At 50.4% G+C, this 15,570-nt stretch overlaps 2 protein-coding genes across 5 annotated transcripts; one reads left to right on the forward strand and one right to left on the reverse strand.

Annotated features, from left to right (window-relative positions):
* Window positions 1-223: 223 nt before the first annotated feature.
* On the forward strand, window positions 224-7,775 carry Tpm2 (tropomyosin 2). 4 transcript variants are annotated; one of them, XM_047525347.1, is made up of 9 exons: window positions 224-460; window positions 888-1,013; window positions 3,804-3,937; window positions 4,032-4,149; window positions 4,238-4,308; window positions 4,449-4,524; window positions 5,030-5,092; window positions 5,267-5,336; window positions 7,627-7,775. In XM_047525347.1, the coding sequence occupies exons 1-9, from the start codon at window positions 347-349 to the stop codon at window positions 7,707-7,709; spliced, it is 855 nt and encodes a 284-aa protein (XP_047381303.1). In that variant the 5' UTR covers window positions 224-346; the 3' UTR covers window positions 7,710-7,775. The 4 variants fall into 4 exon arrangements, with proteins under 4 accessions (XP_047381303.1, XP_047381302.1, XP_047381301.1 ...); XM_047525346.1 differs by lacking the exon at window positions 7,627-7,775 and adding an exon at window positions 6,535-6,862 and having other exon boundaries at window positions 227-460; XM_047525345.1 differs by lacking the exon at window positions 4,449-4,524 and adding an exon at window positions 4,777-4,852 and having other exon boundaries at window positions 228-460.
* A 900-nt stretch (window positions 7,776-8,675) lies between these two features.
* On the reverse strand, window positions 8,676-15,082 carry Ca9 (carbonic anhydrase 9). The gene is made up of 11 exons (XM_047524885.1): window positions 14,688-15,082; window positions 13,846-13,875; window positions 13,429-13,599; window positions 13,134-13,276; window positions 12,968-13,060; window positions 11,903-11,969; window positions 10,081-10,238; window positions 9,752-9,887; window positions 9,588-9,614; window positions 9,101-9,182; window positions 8,676-8,978 (listed from the first exon to the last, which is right to left on the reverse strand). The coding sequence occupies exons 1-11, from the start codon at window positions 15,040-15,042 to the stop codon at window positions 8,912-8,914; spliced, it is 1,329 nt and encodes a 442-aa protein (XP_047380841.1). The 5' UTR covers window positions 15,043-15,082; the 3' UTR covers window positions 8,676-8,911.
* Window positions 15,083-15,570: the final 488 nt, after the last annotated feature.

Raw genomic sequence — 15,570 nt, forward strand, 5'->3', positions numbered from 1 at the left:
TACAGACCCCCGCAGGCTACTTTCTCTTCCGACGGCTGGCTGGGGTGGAGGGAATGGGAACAGAGGCGGGATCCCAAGGGGCGGGCCCGAGGGAGTGCGAGCAGGGGGCGGCTGCGCCCCCCGGCCTGGCCGTGCTTCTGCCCCTACAAGGTTTGGGCCGCGGTGGGGGAGGGTCTTGGCCCCCGGCTCCGCCTGGTCCCTCCCCGCCTTTTAGGCGCCCGCGCAGTTGGGACATCCCAGTCCTTCGCGGTCCTTCTTACTCGGCACCCGTTTGCCGAGCCCTCTCAGCCAGCCCAGTCCGCTCTGTCTTCGCCGCCCGCCGGCCGGCCCACACCACACCGCAACCATGGATGCCATCAAGAAGAAGATGCAGATGCTGAAGCTGGACAAGGAGAATGCCATCGACCGCGCCGAGCAGGCTGAAGCCGACAAAAAGCAAGCTGAAGACCGCTGCAAGCAGGTGGGGGGACCCTGCGCCCAGTGCAACCTCTCTTCCCCTCCCCTCCACTAAGGGTCAGGTGGGTCCTTGCCCAACCTTGGGCCTGCTCTCCAAGGCTTTTTCCCACCCGGTAACCTCCAGTGCCTCACAGGACCCTCAGGGGCCTAGCAGGAGCCACACTCCATTTCACCCATCACAGCCTAGGGAGCCCCAGTCCCCCAGTTTCCACTCCTGCCCTTGCATAGCAGTGAGGGGTCCTATCCCTTGGGACCTGACATTTATTCTCTACCCTCATCAGCTTCCCCCAACACTCTGGACTGGACTGTCTCTCCTCTGTTATCCCTTTTCCTCCCCAGCAGCTTCCAAATATCTTTTAGTAGCCCCCACATACACCCTTTCTCCTTCCTAGGCCCTCACCGGGGCCTAGCTGACTTCCTTTCTCCCCTAGCTGGAGGAGGAGCAGCAGGCCCTCCAGAAGAAGCTGAAGGGGACAGAGGATGAAGTGGAAAAGTATTCTGAATCAGTGAAGGATGCCCAGGAGAAACTGGAGCAGGCTGAGAAGAAGGCCACCGATGTGAGTGTGGACTTGGAGGATTTGGGAGGCATTAATGCACTGGGGTGGGGGTCCCAAGCATGGAGATAAGGAGCAAAGGGGACCTAGATCTTCCCAACATTAGCATAGAAATGGTTTCCTCTCTGTAACCCCAGCTAGGGCAGGCTTACACACATAATACAAGACAGTGGGTAAATCAAAACCACCTACCACTTCCCTCCAGGACTTAGTCTTGTAATTCCATTTGGGTTCCAGCTTTTGGAAAGTACAGTGATCCAGTAGTGAGTCATCGTGGGGGTGGGGGGGGGTGAGAATTTACTGTCTACCTCAATTAATATTCCTCCTGAAAATGTCGAGGAGACTGCAGCTATATTTGGGGGGTGGGGTGTAAGTGTGAGGTGCTAGTGGGTAGGAAGAGGGAAAGGGATCCAAAGATGGGACCCTGGCTTGAGTTACACCCCTAAGGGACCATTAGAAATTCCCTGGCCTTGACCTCTGGCTCCAGCAGCTCTGCTGTGCCCTGGGGCTCCAGCTCAGGTTCTAACAGGCTCCTCATTTACCCTCATTAAGCTGTCAGCCTCCAGATCATGCCAGGCTAATGGGCAGAAGGACAGGACCACAAATACCAAAGCAGCCACCTTGGCAGGTCTTGCTAACCCTGAGATTTCTCTGCCCACCCTCCAACCTCAACCAGACTTATCTACTTCTTAGCATTCCCATTCCCACCTTATGGTAGAAGAATGGCATACGACTTTAGATGTGGTTCTCACAAATCTGTGTATCAATTTCCTCATCTGCCTTCCGCCAAGAATTGTTTTAAATTGAAGATAAGCCTGTAGTTAGGGAGTGGGGATGGTTAGCATAAAGTATGGTCTGAACATCAGAGATGACATTCCTGTTTCTTTGACCATTCTCCATGCTCCCCAACCCCCAGGGTTGGGCTTCTCTGACCTCCAGCCTCCAGTTTTGGTTTTTCACCAGCCCTGGCACATGGGAGGGAACTGACCTGCAGCTGCTAGCAAAGATGACCCTGGGCATCTGACACTCTATAAATAACCAAGGCCCAGTGCAGCTGGAGGCCGGACTGGAAACCCAAGGAGCTAGGTGGGGGCTGGAGGAGGTGGGGGTGGAGGGGGTGGGGACAGGGACAAAGTGGAAGCAGGGCAGCAGTGCCAAAAGTAGGTAGGAAACACTGACCAAATTTATTGTGTGACCTTGAACACAATAATTAACTTATGTAGTGCCTCGGTTTCTCCCTTCTCTTTTCCCATTTGTTTAGTGGAGAGACTAGTGCCTGTTCTTTGATTAGAGAACAGTCAGCATCCATAGCTCTGAGGAGCTTGAGCAGCAGGAAATGGCAAATGTCGGTCCTGTGATGAGGACCCCAGTACTTCCCAAACTTGGCAGTCATTTGTCATCCCACCACTATGAAGAGAGTTTTCCTTATACAGAGTCTCATCTCTCTAGAGTAACCCCCAATATCCCCCAGAGTCATTCTTCCCAATACCAGTGATGTCCCCAGAATCTTTCCACACTGAGTCATCAGGCCCTGAGCCTATGATGGGCTCTTGTCACTCTAGGTGGCCAAGCTCCAGGTGCCTTCAGCACCTGGAGGATAAGCTATAATCCACTTTCTATATATGGTACTGTGTTTCTCTTGCCCTGCAGTGCCACCAGGTCTTGCCTTCTACACCCTCTGCTCCCAGTGCTGCCACTCAACTCCTCCCCTCCACCCACTCTTTCCCTTAGACCGGTCCTTCATTCTTTCCAGTCTTAAAACTCTATGGGGTGCCTATGGCTTTGAGGGAGAGACAGTTTTATGGAGTGTGCTCTGTGCAGGCAGTGTACTCAAGTTTTTTCTGTACATTGTTTCATTATTTCTCAAACTTGGCTTATCACCAGAATTTGTTGGGAGCGTTAAAAGAATAATTTAAAAAAAAGATTCCCAGCCTCTACTCTGGAGATCTCGATTCAGTGGATCTAGCATAGAGCTAATTTTTTGAGCCTCCCAGATGAAGGAGGAACTGATTGTTAACACCAATTTATGAAGGAAGAAACTGAGGCTTAGAGAGGCTAAATAAGTTGCCCAAGGTCACACAAGTATTGAGTGGCCTCTGTGGCTCAGAGACAGCAGCCCGACTCATAGCCAGTGCTCTTAATACCAAACCACACTGCTGCTCTTTTTCCTTTATGGGAGCCTTTGCTCTGTCTTCTTCTTCTCAGGATATCCTCAGTTTTTGTTTTTTATAGACCTTCCACAAAATCTCAAAGGTTTTGTTTCTATATTGTAAGACCAGGGTACTTGGCAGGAGGTTCCTGGCTATAGCCATGGATGTTGGCCTACCTTGCCTCTTGGGTCCCTTGTTGGTAGTCTACCTGGCAGCTGGTGACATCATTGAGTTCAAGTCTGTGATTGGCTGTTTTTAGCAATGGTGAAATGTGGTTGGCCTAATTCTTCCCCCTTACTTGTCCTGTACCCACCCACCCACCCTGTGCTCTGCTGTGGAGGAATCAGGACTGCCTCAGACCAGTCTCAGCTCTTAAAGTGCTCTCAAGAAGAACAGGGACCAGCCATCAAGAGTCTCACCATGTACAGTGGTGCCAGAAGAGGCCCCATAGCAGAGGAGTGTAGCTTGTCAATGTTTTTGCTGGAGCACAGTGTTTGAACAGAAGATGGTTAGTGGAAAAACAGGTTGAAAGTCTAGAAGCCAGGAAGCCTAGGTTCTTTCTAAGAGGAGTCTTACCATCCTCTGGAGGCTGACTCTCATCCAAGCAGACAAAGCTTTTTGACCTCTGACCTCTGGCCCACAGGCTGAGGCAGATGTGGCCTCCCTGAACCGCCGTATCCAGCTGGTAGAAGAGGAGCTGGACCGGGCACAGGAGCGCCTGGCTACAGCCCTGCAAAAGCTGGAGGAGGCTGAGAAGGCCGCTGATGAGAGCGAGAGGTGGACAGGGGTCCTTGGGGAGGTTCAGGGACAGGGGAGGGAGCCTGTTTCTGCTGGTGCTGACCTCACACTTACCTCTCTCCCTGACTCTCAGAGGAATGAAGGTCATTGAAAACCGTGCCATGAAGGATGAGGAGAAGATGGAGCTGCAGGAGATGCAGCTGAAGGAAGCCAAGCATATTGCTGAGGACTCAGACCGCAAATATGAGGAGGTGACAGTCCCACCCCAATTCCTTCCCATTCCCACGCCTCACACCCCAGGTCAGTAACCACTAATCTGCTCTCTTCCGCTTCTCTCAGGTGGCCAGGAAGCTGGTGATCCTGGAAGGAGAGCTGGAACGCTCAGAAGAGAGAGCTGAGGTGGCCGAGAGGTAAGGATACCCGGGGTGACCAGGGGAATGGGGCCTGAGCCAGTAGCTATGGGACACCCTGCACAGGTGGGCAGGCAGTTTCCCAGGCCTGGGGCCATAGGGACAGGGCCTGTCCTCTGACCCCTGCCTGCTGCCCCCAGCCGAGCCAGGCAGCTGGAGGAGGAACTTCGAACTATGGACCAAGCCCTCAAGTCCCTGATGGCCTCAGAGGAGGAGGTAGTGACCTCTCTGGACCTTTCTGGGCAATGCCACCTTCTCACAGCTCACCTTCCCCTTCCCATCTCAGCATTTCAGGCTGCTCTCTCTCACCTGCCAAGGGTTGGGAAGGGCCTGGGCTTCCAAACTCTGCCTGCTGTCACTCTCACCACTTGGCTCTTCTTTTCTCTCCTCTGCCCTTCCCCCACTGTGCATCCCCACTGTCTCACCTCACTGTGCCCTCACACCCCACCCTGCCGCACACCCCTGCAGTAAATGTGGGGACCTAGAGGAAGAGCTGAAAATTGTTACCAACAACTTGAAATCCCTGGAGGCCCAAGCGGACAAGGTAGAGAGGGGGCAGAGGGGCAGAGAAGATTGGGCCTTGCAGTGGGGGAGGTGACAGCCCAGGCAGGGAGGGAGGGGTACTCAATGGAGGCAAAGTCAGAGAAACCTGAGGGCCTCAGTGGAGAAATGAAAGACTTGAGAAGGCAATTTACTAATAGCTTGTGTATGTCCCTAAAAGTATTCCACCAAAGAGGACAAATATGAAGAGGAGATCAAACTGCTGGAGGAGAAGCTAAAGGAGGTAAGAGCTCTCTCCTAGCTCCCAGTCTCCCCTCAAGCCTTCCTTGTCCCTGCCAGAGGCTGCCTGTGACAGGGAATCTGGAACTAGGGGTGGGAGGGAAGATTGACTTTGGTGCTGAGGCTCCCTGAGAGGACTTAACTTTTGCCATGCCACCCGTCTCACCTTTATTTCCAGGCTGAGACCCGAGCAGAGTTTGCTGAAAGGTCTGTGGCAAAGTTGGAGAAAACCATTGATGACCTGGAAGGTAAAAGATACTCCTCCACACCTGTCACTGTAGGCCTGTCTATTATCTCCTCATTGGGTTATAATTCCCACTCATAAACTAGGGTTGGACTTACCCAGGTCTCTACAAATTCTGGAGGGCTATGCCCACAATTCAAGGAGCTGTAGCAAGCCACAGTGCATCAGCTCCTGTACTTCTCAGACTTGAGCATGCAGAAGAATCACAACACAGATTTCTGGGTGCTCAGCATGTAAAATCCTCCATTGAGCCATACATGGTGGCTCACACCTGTAATCCCAGCAGCTCAGGAGGCTGAGGCAGGAAGATCACAAGTTCAAAACCAGCCTCAGCAAGGCTCTAAGCAACTTATTGAGACCCTGTCTCAAAATAAAATATAAAAGGGCTGGAGATGTGGCCCAGTGGTTAAGTGCCCTGAGTTCAGTCAAAACAAAAACAAAAGAACAAATCATAGTTACCTGCACTCTATTCCAAAGTGATTGATTGCCAACTTAGAGGTGATGAACTTGTATTTCTCACAGGCTGTTTGGTAATAACAGTGCTACTGAGTCTGCAGAACATACTTTGCATAATACTGATCTAACAAAGTCATCTCCAAGCACAACATAATAGAACCCTGATCACAGAGGCTTCTTGATTGAATAGAGAGTTATTTAATTTAGTGTTTGAGTTTGTCTGACAACATTAATGGAAGACACTACATTTGGTGAAAACAAACATGTAGATATTTGGTTATTTCTATTATCAACAGTGCTGCTGTACCCAAGGTCACCTTTCCTTTTTTATTCTGATAACCCTTTAAATTTCACAAATTCCCAGTCCCTTGCTTCTCTCCTTCTCAGGCAGGTGCTAATTTTATCTCCAACTTTAGGACTTTAGCCCTCTGATTCAAGCACCCTCCCCTCTCCCACTTCAGCAAGCATGCCTCCCTGTCCACAGCACTGTGCCAAGGGTTCCTGGGAGAGGCAGATGCTCAGGGGAAGAATCAAACTGGGGCACAGAAAAGGGCCAAAGAGAGAGAGGGTAGAAAAAGGGAAGGAGGGAGCCCCCAACCATACAGCCTGTTCTCTGGTCGCTTTCTCTTACTCTGTCTTCCTTTCTCTGATTCATTTTCTCCCCATCGTCCTCTCCTTCCTTTCTTCTTCCCCTCCATTCCCTCTTCCCACACTCCCATCTGGCCCCTCTCCCCTGGACATCCTAGATGAAGTCTATGCACAGAAGATGAAGTACAAGGCCATCAGCGAGGAGCTGGACAACGCGCTCAATGACATCACCTCCCTCTGAGCCCACGTCATTGTGACCACCTCAGCCCCCTTCTCTCCCCTTTCCACTTTCTCTCTGGGGAGGGGCAGACAGGAGGAACAAAAATTGGCATATTGCACAGCCAGACTGGGAGCAGCCTAGGGAGCCCCTATCACCCTGCTGCCCACTCTGGCACTGGCTTCATCCTTCTATCTCTGCACAATGCCCTCCACCTGCTGCCCTCCAGCCCTCTCTGCCTGCCTAATAAACTCTGAACTTGGTCTCCATGCTGTTTTCCTGCCCTCCAGAAAGCACTTCTTCACTGCCACAGACCACTCGTTCACTCCTGAGACCCTGGCTTTTACCGACACACCCAATCTTGTGACCCTCACCTTCTGCACGAATCCTACAAAATGCTGTGACCACACCAAAACCCCTCCGCACAGCACTCTCAATCTGTCTCTGACTCTCGTTATTGCATGTGGGCATGTGTGACCCCATTAAGCATCATGGCCCCCTCTCGTGCCTGTCACTGACTTCAGAGCACTTAACTGGGATTCCAAGATCTAACAGAATGACTGGAAAGGAAATGGGGTGGCGAGCTACAGGGGAGGGGCAAGAAGGTCATGAAATACATGGAATGAAGTTCGAAAAAGTATTGGATATCAGCAACAGGGCCTTTCACTGCAGCTGCAGGTCTGTCTTCCACCTCAATTCTGTCTGTCTGTCTGGTCTTCCCTTTCCTGGCTCAGCCTTTGACTTTCCTTTGGTTTCCAACCTTTCCTAAATCTAAAATAGGAGGGGGTAAATTACTTTATGACATAGACCTCCCTATTTCTACCTGCATGACCACACAGGCCTTAAGTGAGGCATCTGTGTCTGCCCTGCTAAATCCATCCAGTTGCCCCTGCCAGGGGCCCTTAGGTCCCTGTAGTTTGTCTTACTGTGTCTCCTAACCTACCCTATGTCTGTGTCTCCTTCCCCTGTCCCCCTACCTCCATGTTCCTTTTTGTCTCCCTTCCCTCTCCTCATTGGCTTCCTCCCCTCACAGAGACCTTGGCCAGTGCCAAGGAGGAGAATGTGGAGATTCACCAGACCCTGGACCAGACCCTGCTGGAACTCAACAACCTGTGAGGGCTGGCCCTGCCCCCAGCCAGGGTATAGTTGCCACCCCAACCCAATAAAACTGATTTACCAGCATCCCTGGGCCCTTTAAGCCTTTCTTTGGTTGCCAGTGGAGTCAGAAGGATTTCTGAATGGGCATGTCCTGAGTCCTTGCTGTGTGATGGGATTTCCTTTTCATTCAGAGCTATGGGACAGGGGTGCTGGGCTCACTGAGAGGTTTGAACAGGCTATGTGAAGCAGAGGAGCCCCAGCTGGGCTGGAGGAATATCCTGGCCCTTACTCTCTGCAGGGCAAAGGAGCTGTCATCCACAGCACCGCCCTATTTTTAATGGGCAGCTGAGCCAAATGATACATTCTGAAGGCAAAACTGCAAGAAGAGACAGATTCTCAGCCAACAGGGCAAAGGCCTAAAAGCCTCAATGTTAATTTTAAGTCTAGCAGCTCATAGCCTACCCTACCTCCCAACACACTGACACACACACCCATCCTAGCAGTATCAGTCATCTCCCTTCTGGCTAATAGAATGATGCCCCTCCCTCAAAGATGTCCACATTCTTATCCAGTGAAGTGTTAACTTATGTAGGAAAAGGGACTGACTAAGCAAAAGATTTGAGATGAGATTATTCTACATTACCTGGGTAAGCCCAGTGTAATCACAAGGGTCCTTCTGAGAGGGAGGCAAGAAGGTCAAAGGCAGTAGGAGAGGTGACAATGGAAGCAGAGGTTAGAATGACGGGAGGAAGGGGCCACAAGCCAAGGAATGCACGGAGTTTCCAGAATCTGAAAAAGGCCAGGAAACATTCTACCCTGAGAATGAACCAGTTGGACTGACCCCTGGACTTTAGCACCTAAAATTCATTTTGGATTTCTGGACTCTAGAACTATAAGAGTAAATCTGCATTACCACCAAGACTGTGAAAATTTGTTAGAGCAGCAATGGGAAATTAATACACCATTTTTCTGATTTGAGGGAAAAAGGTGACTTACACATTTTGTTAGAAATATTTATTTTTTTAAAAAAATCTGGAAGTTGAGTCCAATCTTGCTTCCCTACTACAAGATCCCGTTTCAGTGGCTTAAGGGGTTAAAGAAGAAGAAACAAATTCTTTGGAAGTTAAAAAGGAATCGTCCAGAGGGCAAAATACGACAGTTTCCAGCTCCCCCCAGAATCCTTTGGCTGGTTTCCTGCACATTTTCCAAGTTCCAGGCCTCTAGGCTCCAGTTTCTGCCATCTCTGCTGGGCTGTAGCTAATACCATCTTTGGTCCCACTTCTGTGTCTATACAACAATGAACCTGAATCAGAAAACTGGTCCTGGAGGAGTTAATTTGTATGCGATTTGAAATTCTAGACTCCGCAGTAGGTGGGAGGGCTGTACTGAGGGAGAGGGTCAGGAAATACCTGTGATGCCTCCCCATCTGCACAAGGAAGGCAATGCTGGTGAGAGCAAAGAGGAGGCCAAAAACCAGAGCCAGGATGTCACCTGAGAGGGAGAGGAGAAGGACCACCTCAAGAGGGGTGCTTGGGGTCCATTGGTTTCCTTCAGGCCTACCTCAGTGGATGCCCTACCATCAGCCCCAGCCAGGGCTTGTCTTTGGAAGAAGCCATTCCAGGGATGGGTGGATGCACTAGAAGGTTTTCTTCCTAATGGCTAGGTAAAAATTGTTTGGGAGAGGGGATGCTAGAACATTTGGAGAGCTTTATTCTCATCAACTAAGTCATGGCGTCAGTGGGGGAATTCCCCACCACAATCTGGCTCAGTCATATTAGGGACAGGGCCTGTTCAGCGAAAAGGAGAGGAAGCACAGGCAGCCGTGACTAGTCCCTGGGGCTGAATGATGCTAAGGGGTGTCCTCCAGCATCAAGAGTAAGAGGGACATAGACTCACCAGCAGCAAGGCAGGAATTCGTGTGCACTGAAGAGAAAAAGGAAACGTTAGAGCTAGGAACTATAACCACCAGTGACAGACTCTGATACAAATGAAGACATGGGAGAAGGAGGGACCTATGGCTGGGATGGTAAAGCAATATAAGACACCAGACAAAGCTGCACCTGGCTCAGGGTGACTATCCACTCCAACAGGGAAAGAGGCCTCAATCATTCGCCCATTCAAAGGCTGCGTGGCTCGGAAGTTCAGCTGTAGCCGAGAGTCCTGAGATCCCCACAGGGAACTGGAGAGGATGTGGAGCTGGGAAGGTCAACAGATAGTACAGGTAGACTCAAGGCATAAAAGGAAATAAAAGAGGGATGGGATATAGCCCAGTAGTGGAGAGCTTGCCTAGCTTATGCAAGACCCCGGATTCAATCCCCCAACACCACAAAAAATAAAGAAAAGAAGAAGAAGGAAACAAAAGGGTTCCAACACCATGCCCAAATCTTACCTGCTTAGCACTCAGCCTCACTGTCTGATTGAACACAGTCCAGATGACCCCCTGGGCACAAGGGGGTGTGGTCAGAGAGCCTTCATATCGGAAATAGAGGCTGAGGTCAGAGGGCAGCAGAGCAGTTACATCCAGTCCTGGGACCCAGACCTCTGAGTCTGTGGAGAGGATTTGTTAGTGTCTCATTAGACTACTTCCCTTTAAAGCTCTGAGGTATAGAGATAGTTTCACCTCCCAAAAGCCAACTTAATTCCCAAGAGTACTTCTTCACTGTGTGTGTCCCTTCCCATAACTCCACATAGGACAACTCAAAAGGAAGTAAAGGGCTTTGGAGCAATCCAAGGAGGCCTCACAGAGTGAGAAGAGTTCCAAGCCTTCACTCACTCTGCATACCATCATTCATGCTGGACCACCAATTTAAAACAAGAGTGAATTAAAAAGGAAAAATGGGACTGGGGAAATAAGAGGTAGAGTGCTTGCCTAGCATTGACCTTACCTTGCAAGGACCTGGTGTCAAACACCAAAAAAAAAAAAAAAAAAAAAAAAAAAAAGTTGAATAACTTGTAAATAAATGTAATATTCATAACTATCAAAGACAGACGCAAGGACTAGGGTTATGACTCAGTGGTAGAGCACTTGCCTAGCATATATGAAGCAATGGGTTTGATTCTCAGTGCCGCATATAAATAAATGAATAAAATGAAGGTCCATCAACAACTAAAAAAAAAAAAAACAGACACAAAACTCCAAAGGCAGCTGGATGCAATGATACACACCTATAACCCCAACTACTGAGGAGGCTGAGACAGGAGGATGGCAAATTCAGCAACATAGCAAGATCCTGTACCAAAATAAACAATAATGGGCTGGGGATGTGGCTCAAGTTGCCTGGCATGTGTGAGGCACTGGGTTTGATCCTCAGCACCACATAAAAATAAATTAAAAAAATAATAATATAAAGGTTTTGGGTCCATCTACAACTAAAAAAATTTTTAAGAAAAGGTGGGGGCTAGGGAGGTAACTCAGTGGTAGAGTGCCCCTGGGTTCAATCCCAAGTGCCACAAAAACAAAACAAAGGCACAGTTCTTTCCATTTAGCAAAAAACCTAAAGGTCCAGTGGAATAAGTGAGGTTTAAAATGACCCACTGCAACCCAGAAATATTTCCAACAACTATCTATAAACTTCAAATACTTGATGATTATGAATGAATGAGAAACACAGTTTTCAGAAAAAGTGTATCTTTCCACACTCAACCCAGGAATTTCAAAACACTATTTTTTGTTCCTTTTATGTTTTTTGGGGGGGGTCTAATTTTGTTCTCAGTTTGGTTTTTGGTTTGGAATCATCAAGCCTATGGGCAACAGCTTGCCTGTGGTCAACTTCACAGTTATTATCCAGATCAAAGCTAGCTCACACCCAATTCCCTCCAACCTCCATCCTCAGATCTGAAGTTCCCAAAAGCTTTTTTTTTAATGGTACTAGGGACTGAAGTCAGGGGTACTCTACCACTGAGCTACATCCACACCCTTTTTATTTTGAGACAGGAGTCTTGCTAAATTGCTGAGGCAGGCCTTGAACTTGCCATCCTCCTGCTTCAGACTCTGAAGTCATTGGCATTACAGGTGCAGGTGTTGCACAGCTATGTCTTTTTTTCTTTTTGTTCCTTTTTTGAAATGAAGTGTCACTAAATTGTCCTGGCCTCAAACTTGGAATTCTCTTGCCTCAGTCTTCTGAGTAGCTGGGATTACAAGCGTGTGTCACCATGCCCAGCTCCCAAGGGCATGAGGGTATAGAAGGTAGTGGCCAGACCAACAAACTGACCTTCCTCAGCAATTTCTTCCAAATGTGACAGCAACTGCTCATAGGCGTTGTTTTCTTCTGGGCCCTCCTAAGGGTAACAATGCAAAACAGACTGATGCCTATAATCTAGGGCCTTGCCTGGAGGCCTGAACATGGGGTGGGTTTCCCATAATCCTCCCAATTCCTCACCTCTGAGAGGAAATCTTATTACTCTCTCTGAGTGAGTCTATTACTCTTGCTTTGCAAACTAATGAGCTTGGTGAACTGGGTTTCAATAGCAAACAGAGGAGGAAGAGGAGGAAGAGAGTCACTTCACTAAGATATGAGGCCCTCAGTGACCTGGGCCCTGCTAATTTGTATACTCTCACTTATTACTACCTCCACATACACTGCATAGTTCTCCCACAGAAAACCATAATACACCTTGTATTTGTGCTACTTCTGCATTCACTTTAATAACTCATGTGTTTGACTTTTGGAACCTGTTCCTGATGTGCTATTTCTGAGGCACTGCTCTGAACTTTGTGCTGTGAGTTTGACATTAGTGAGTGACCCTAGCAGGTCTTTCATCCCTTCCTTTTAGTGTCCTCCTCTAATCATACGTATCCTTGATCATTACAGGTCCAAAGAGGTCACTAAATGCTGCATTTTAGGAAGGGAAATGACAGGTCACAAGAGTAATAGAGAAATTACTCCTCCCAATGTCTAATTGTTGCATCTGCCATTCCCCAAATGGGCCACGTTGTCTTTGCACATACTGTTTTCTCTGGTTGGAATATTCCCCCTCCCATCCCGTATCAAAAGCTTCAGATGTTACCTCCTCTATGACCATCATTTTTACTGGGTCCTTCGCATATGACTATCATGTCTGTTTCCACCGGTTGTAGGTTCCTTAGAGGCAAGGACCCTCAGCTTTTGAATCCTTTTACGATCCAGTGCCTGGTTCACACTGGGTGTTGAATGAACTAATGAGTGAATGAGGATGATGGCTAGAGGCCAGAGTGAGAGTTTGGGGATGGGATCTCTGAGGGCAAGATACACTGAACACCGGGGAGGCAGGGAATGGGGGTTGCACAGGTCTGGTACCTGCAGGAAGGCAGCCAATACCGCCAGGCCTCCCGGGCGCCCCAAGGCCTCATCAACTCCCGAAAAAGCAGTGCTGAGGTGAACCACGTGGATCTGGAGAAGACACCAGGGTCAAAGTGGGGTCATATCTCCGGCCATGCCCCTTTGCCCCTACTCGGATGCTCACCTCGGCAGGGAAATGGTGGCCATCAACAGAGTGCTCTGAGCCCGGGCGATCTGAAGTCCCCCAGTGCAGATGCAACTGCAGGGCTCTGTACTCCCGCCCAGGACCCAGGGCCATCTCTAGCCCGGGAGGCAGAGTCAGCTGCACTGCAGGAGGAGCAGCAGGTGAGCCCGACCTGCCTCGCTTGCTCGGGGGTGAGGGCCAGCCTAACACCCAAGCACAGCACCCTAATCTTCTGCGTCCTATCCCCAGACAGTCCCGGCTGCTTCCCTGAGGCTCCGCCCCGAGACCCCCTCACCGGTATGGCCATTGTTGCGCAGGCGCAGTTCCGGACGTGGCGGTAGCGCAAAGCCCTGGAGTTGTGGGGGTCGCAGGGCTCCACTGAACGCGGTGAGTTCCGGGCGGATATCTATAGGGGACTGAAAGCGGCCTGCACAGGCTGGGGACACCTGGGGCCAGGGCGGGTTGCCTGGGAATAGAGAGTATGGTGAAGAAGTCTGATGACTAGATCAGGAACTTTTAAGGAACCTGGGTGAAAAAGTGAAGCGGGTGGAGTCAGGAGGCCTCCGAGCGGGAAATAGAAATCAGGGATGTGGGCGGGGACAGGAGCCTTCGGAGAGTGGGACGCCCAGAAACCCGTATTGGGGATGGTTGAGGGGCAGATCAGCAGAGCTGGGTTCCCAGATTGGGTCTCTGCAGGGAGTGGGTGTCTCACCTCCGTAGCGCCAATGACTGTGGCCATGCCCTGAGTAAATGAGAAGGATGTATGAGCCAGCCTTAGAGCCCGTCCCTTCCCAGTGACTGGGAGAAATGGGTTCCCCCACCTCGCGAAAGAGCCTCATAAATTCAGATGTCCTAAGGGGCACAGCAGGTAACAAATGCCTGAAGCGGTCCAAGTGAAAAACGCAGTGAACTGCAACCAAACATAACACTGGAGCCGGGAGGGCAGATAATGGCCCCATTGGCCCGGGAGATACCAGTTTGCAACCACTAGTTTAGAATCTGTATAGTAGGTGGGTGCCTCAGTTCCCAGGCCCAAATCAGTAACCATCTTTTCTTTCATCCCTTTTCCATATTCATTCCACTGCCCTTTCTAGTCTTCGGCTCTTACTTCCCTAAGTTTCTGGCTTGGAAGTCAAGATACCAGGTTCCTCTCCTATTGTTGATTCCTTCTTCCTAGTCTCAGTTTTTTCGTTGCAGAATAAAGATGAAATGATCTCTTCCTCAGGTACCCACCCTCTCCCCACAATTTTTCCTCTTTTCTGCACATTTTTTCTCCTCCTCGCCACCTATTTTTCTCTCTCTGGACCGTCCTGATCTCATTCTCCTTCTCTAGCCTCCCCCTTCTTTCCCATCTCTTCCAGCAGTTCTCCACTTTTTTCCTTGCCCCCTCTGTCCCCTTCTAGCGCTGAAAGAGAGAGGGATCTAATGGTGTGGGAGCCCCCTGGAGGGGTTTCTGGTAGAGAACAGGCTCCTTCTCTGAATGATCACTGTCAGGAGTGGGGAGGGGCAGCATGAACTTACTGAGCCTAAACTTGGAGGCCGATGACTGCTTACCTTTTTGTTCCCTGGGAGCTTTATTCTGGTGACCTTGACTCTCCTCAGGAGCTTCAACAGTTGGTAGATCCTCTAACTTCAGAAAGTCATCCTCTCCTGGTTTAGAAGTAACTTCAGGTGAATCCTCCTCCCCAGGTGGATCTGCCTCTCCAGGTGAATCCTCTTCACTGCGCAGATCCTCCTGACCCAGTGGATTGTCTTCCCCAGATGAACCTCCTCCCATAAAGGGATCCCCCTGCATCCAGGACAGGTTCTGGGGATGGGCAGGCATCAGGAGCAGCAGTAACAGCAGCAGCTGCACACTAGGGACTGGGATCAACAGAGGGAGCCAGGGACTGGGACACAGGGAAGCCATGCCGCTGACTGGGGTGTCCCAGGACACGGTGTGGTGTGTACGGGCTGTACGTGCATCGGAAACAGGAGCTGGGTGGGGGAGGAGCAAGCCTTGAGGGGAGCAGGCTGACTCACAGAGTGCCCTTTTGTAGAGATGGAGCCAAAGTCCCGTGGGTCTGTCTGGCCCTGTGCCCCCTCCCCGATACCAAAGCCTGGATAGGGGTGGAGTGAGGGGCAGGTGTGTTCACAAGCAGAAGGTTATCGGGGTCATAGGCCCAGCTTGGAACCCAAGGCACCACCTGGCACTACACAGGCTCTCCCTGGCACCAGCCAGCTGCTTGCCAGCAGCAGCCTCAGCTAACCCTGGCCTGCTTCCCAGCCCCAAGAAAGGAAGGGAAAAGACAGGGAAGCGGGGGCCCCTGTGTCACCAGGCTAGGAGGGAAAGCAGCCCATGTGCCCACCCCTGGCCCAGCCAGGGAGCAGATTAGGGGGCAGGGCAAGCTGCATGGGATTCTGAGGGTAAATAGGCGAATGGGTAGAAGGATAGATA

Source organism: Sciurus carolinensis, chromosome 14 (assembly GCF_902686445.1).
Source record: "Sciurus carolinensis chromosome 14, mSciCar1.2, whole genome shotgun sequence".
NCBI classification, from domain to species: Eukaryota; Metazoa; Chordata; class Mammalia; order Rodentia; family Sciuridae; genus Sciurus; species Sciurus carolinensis.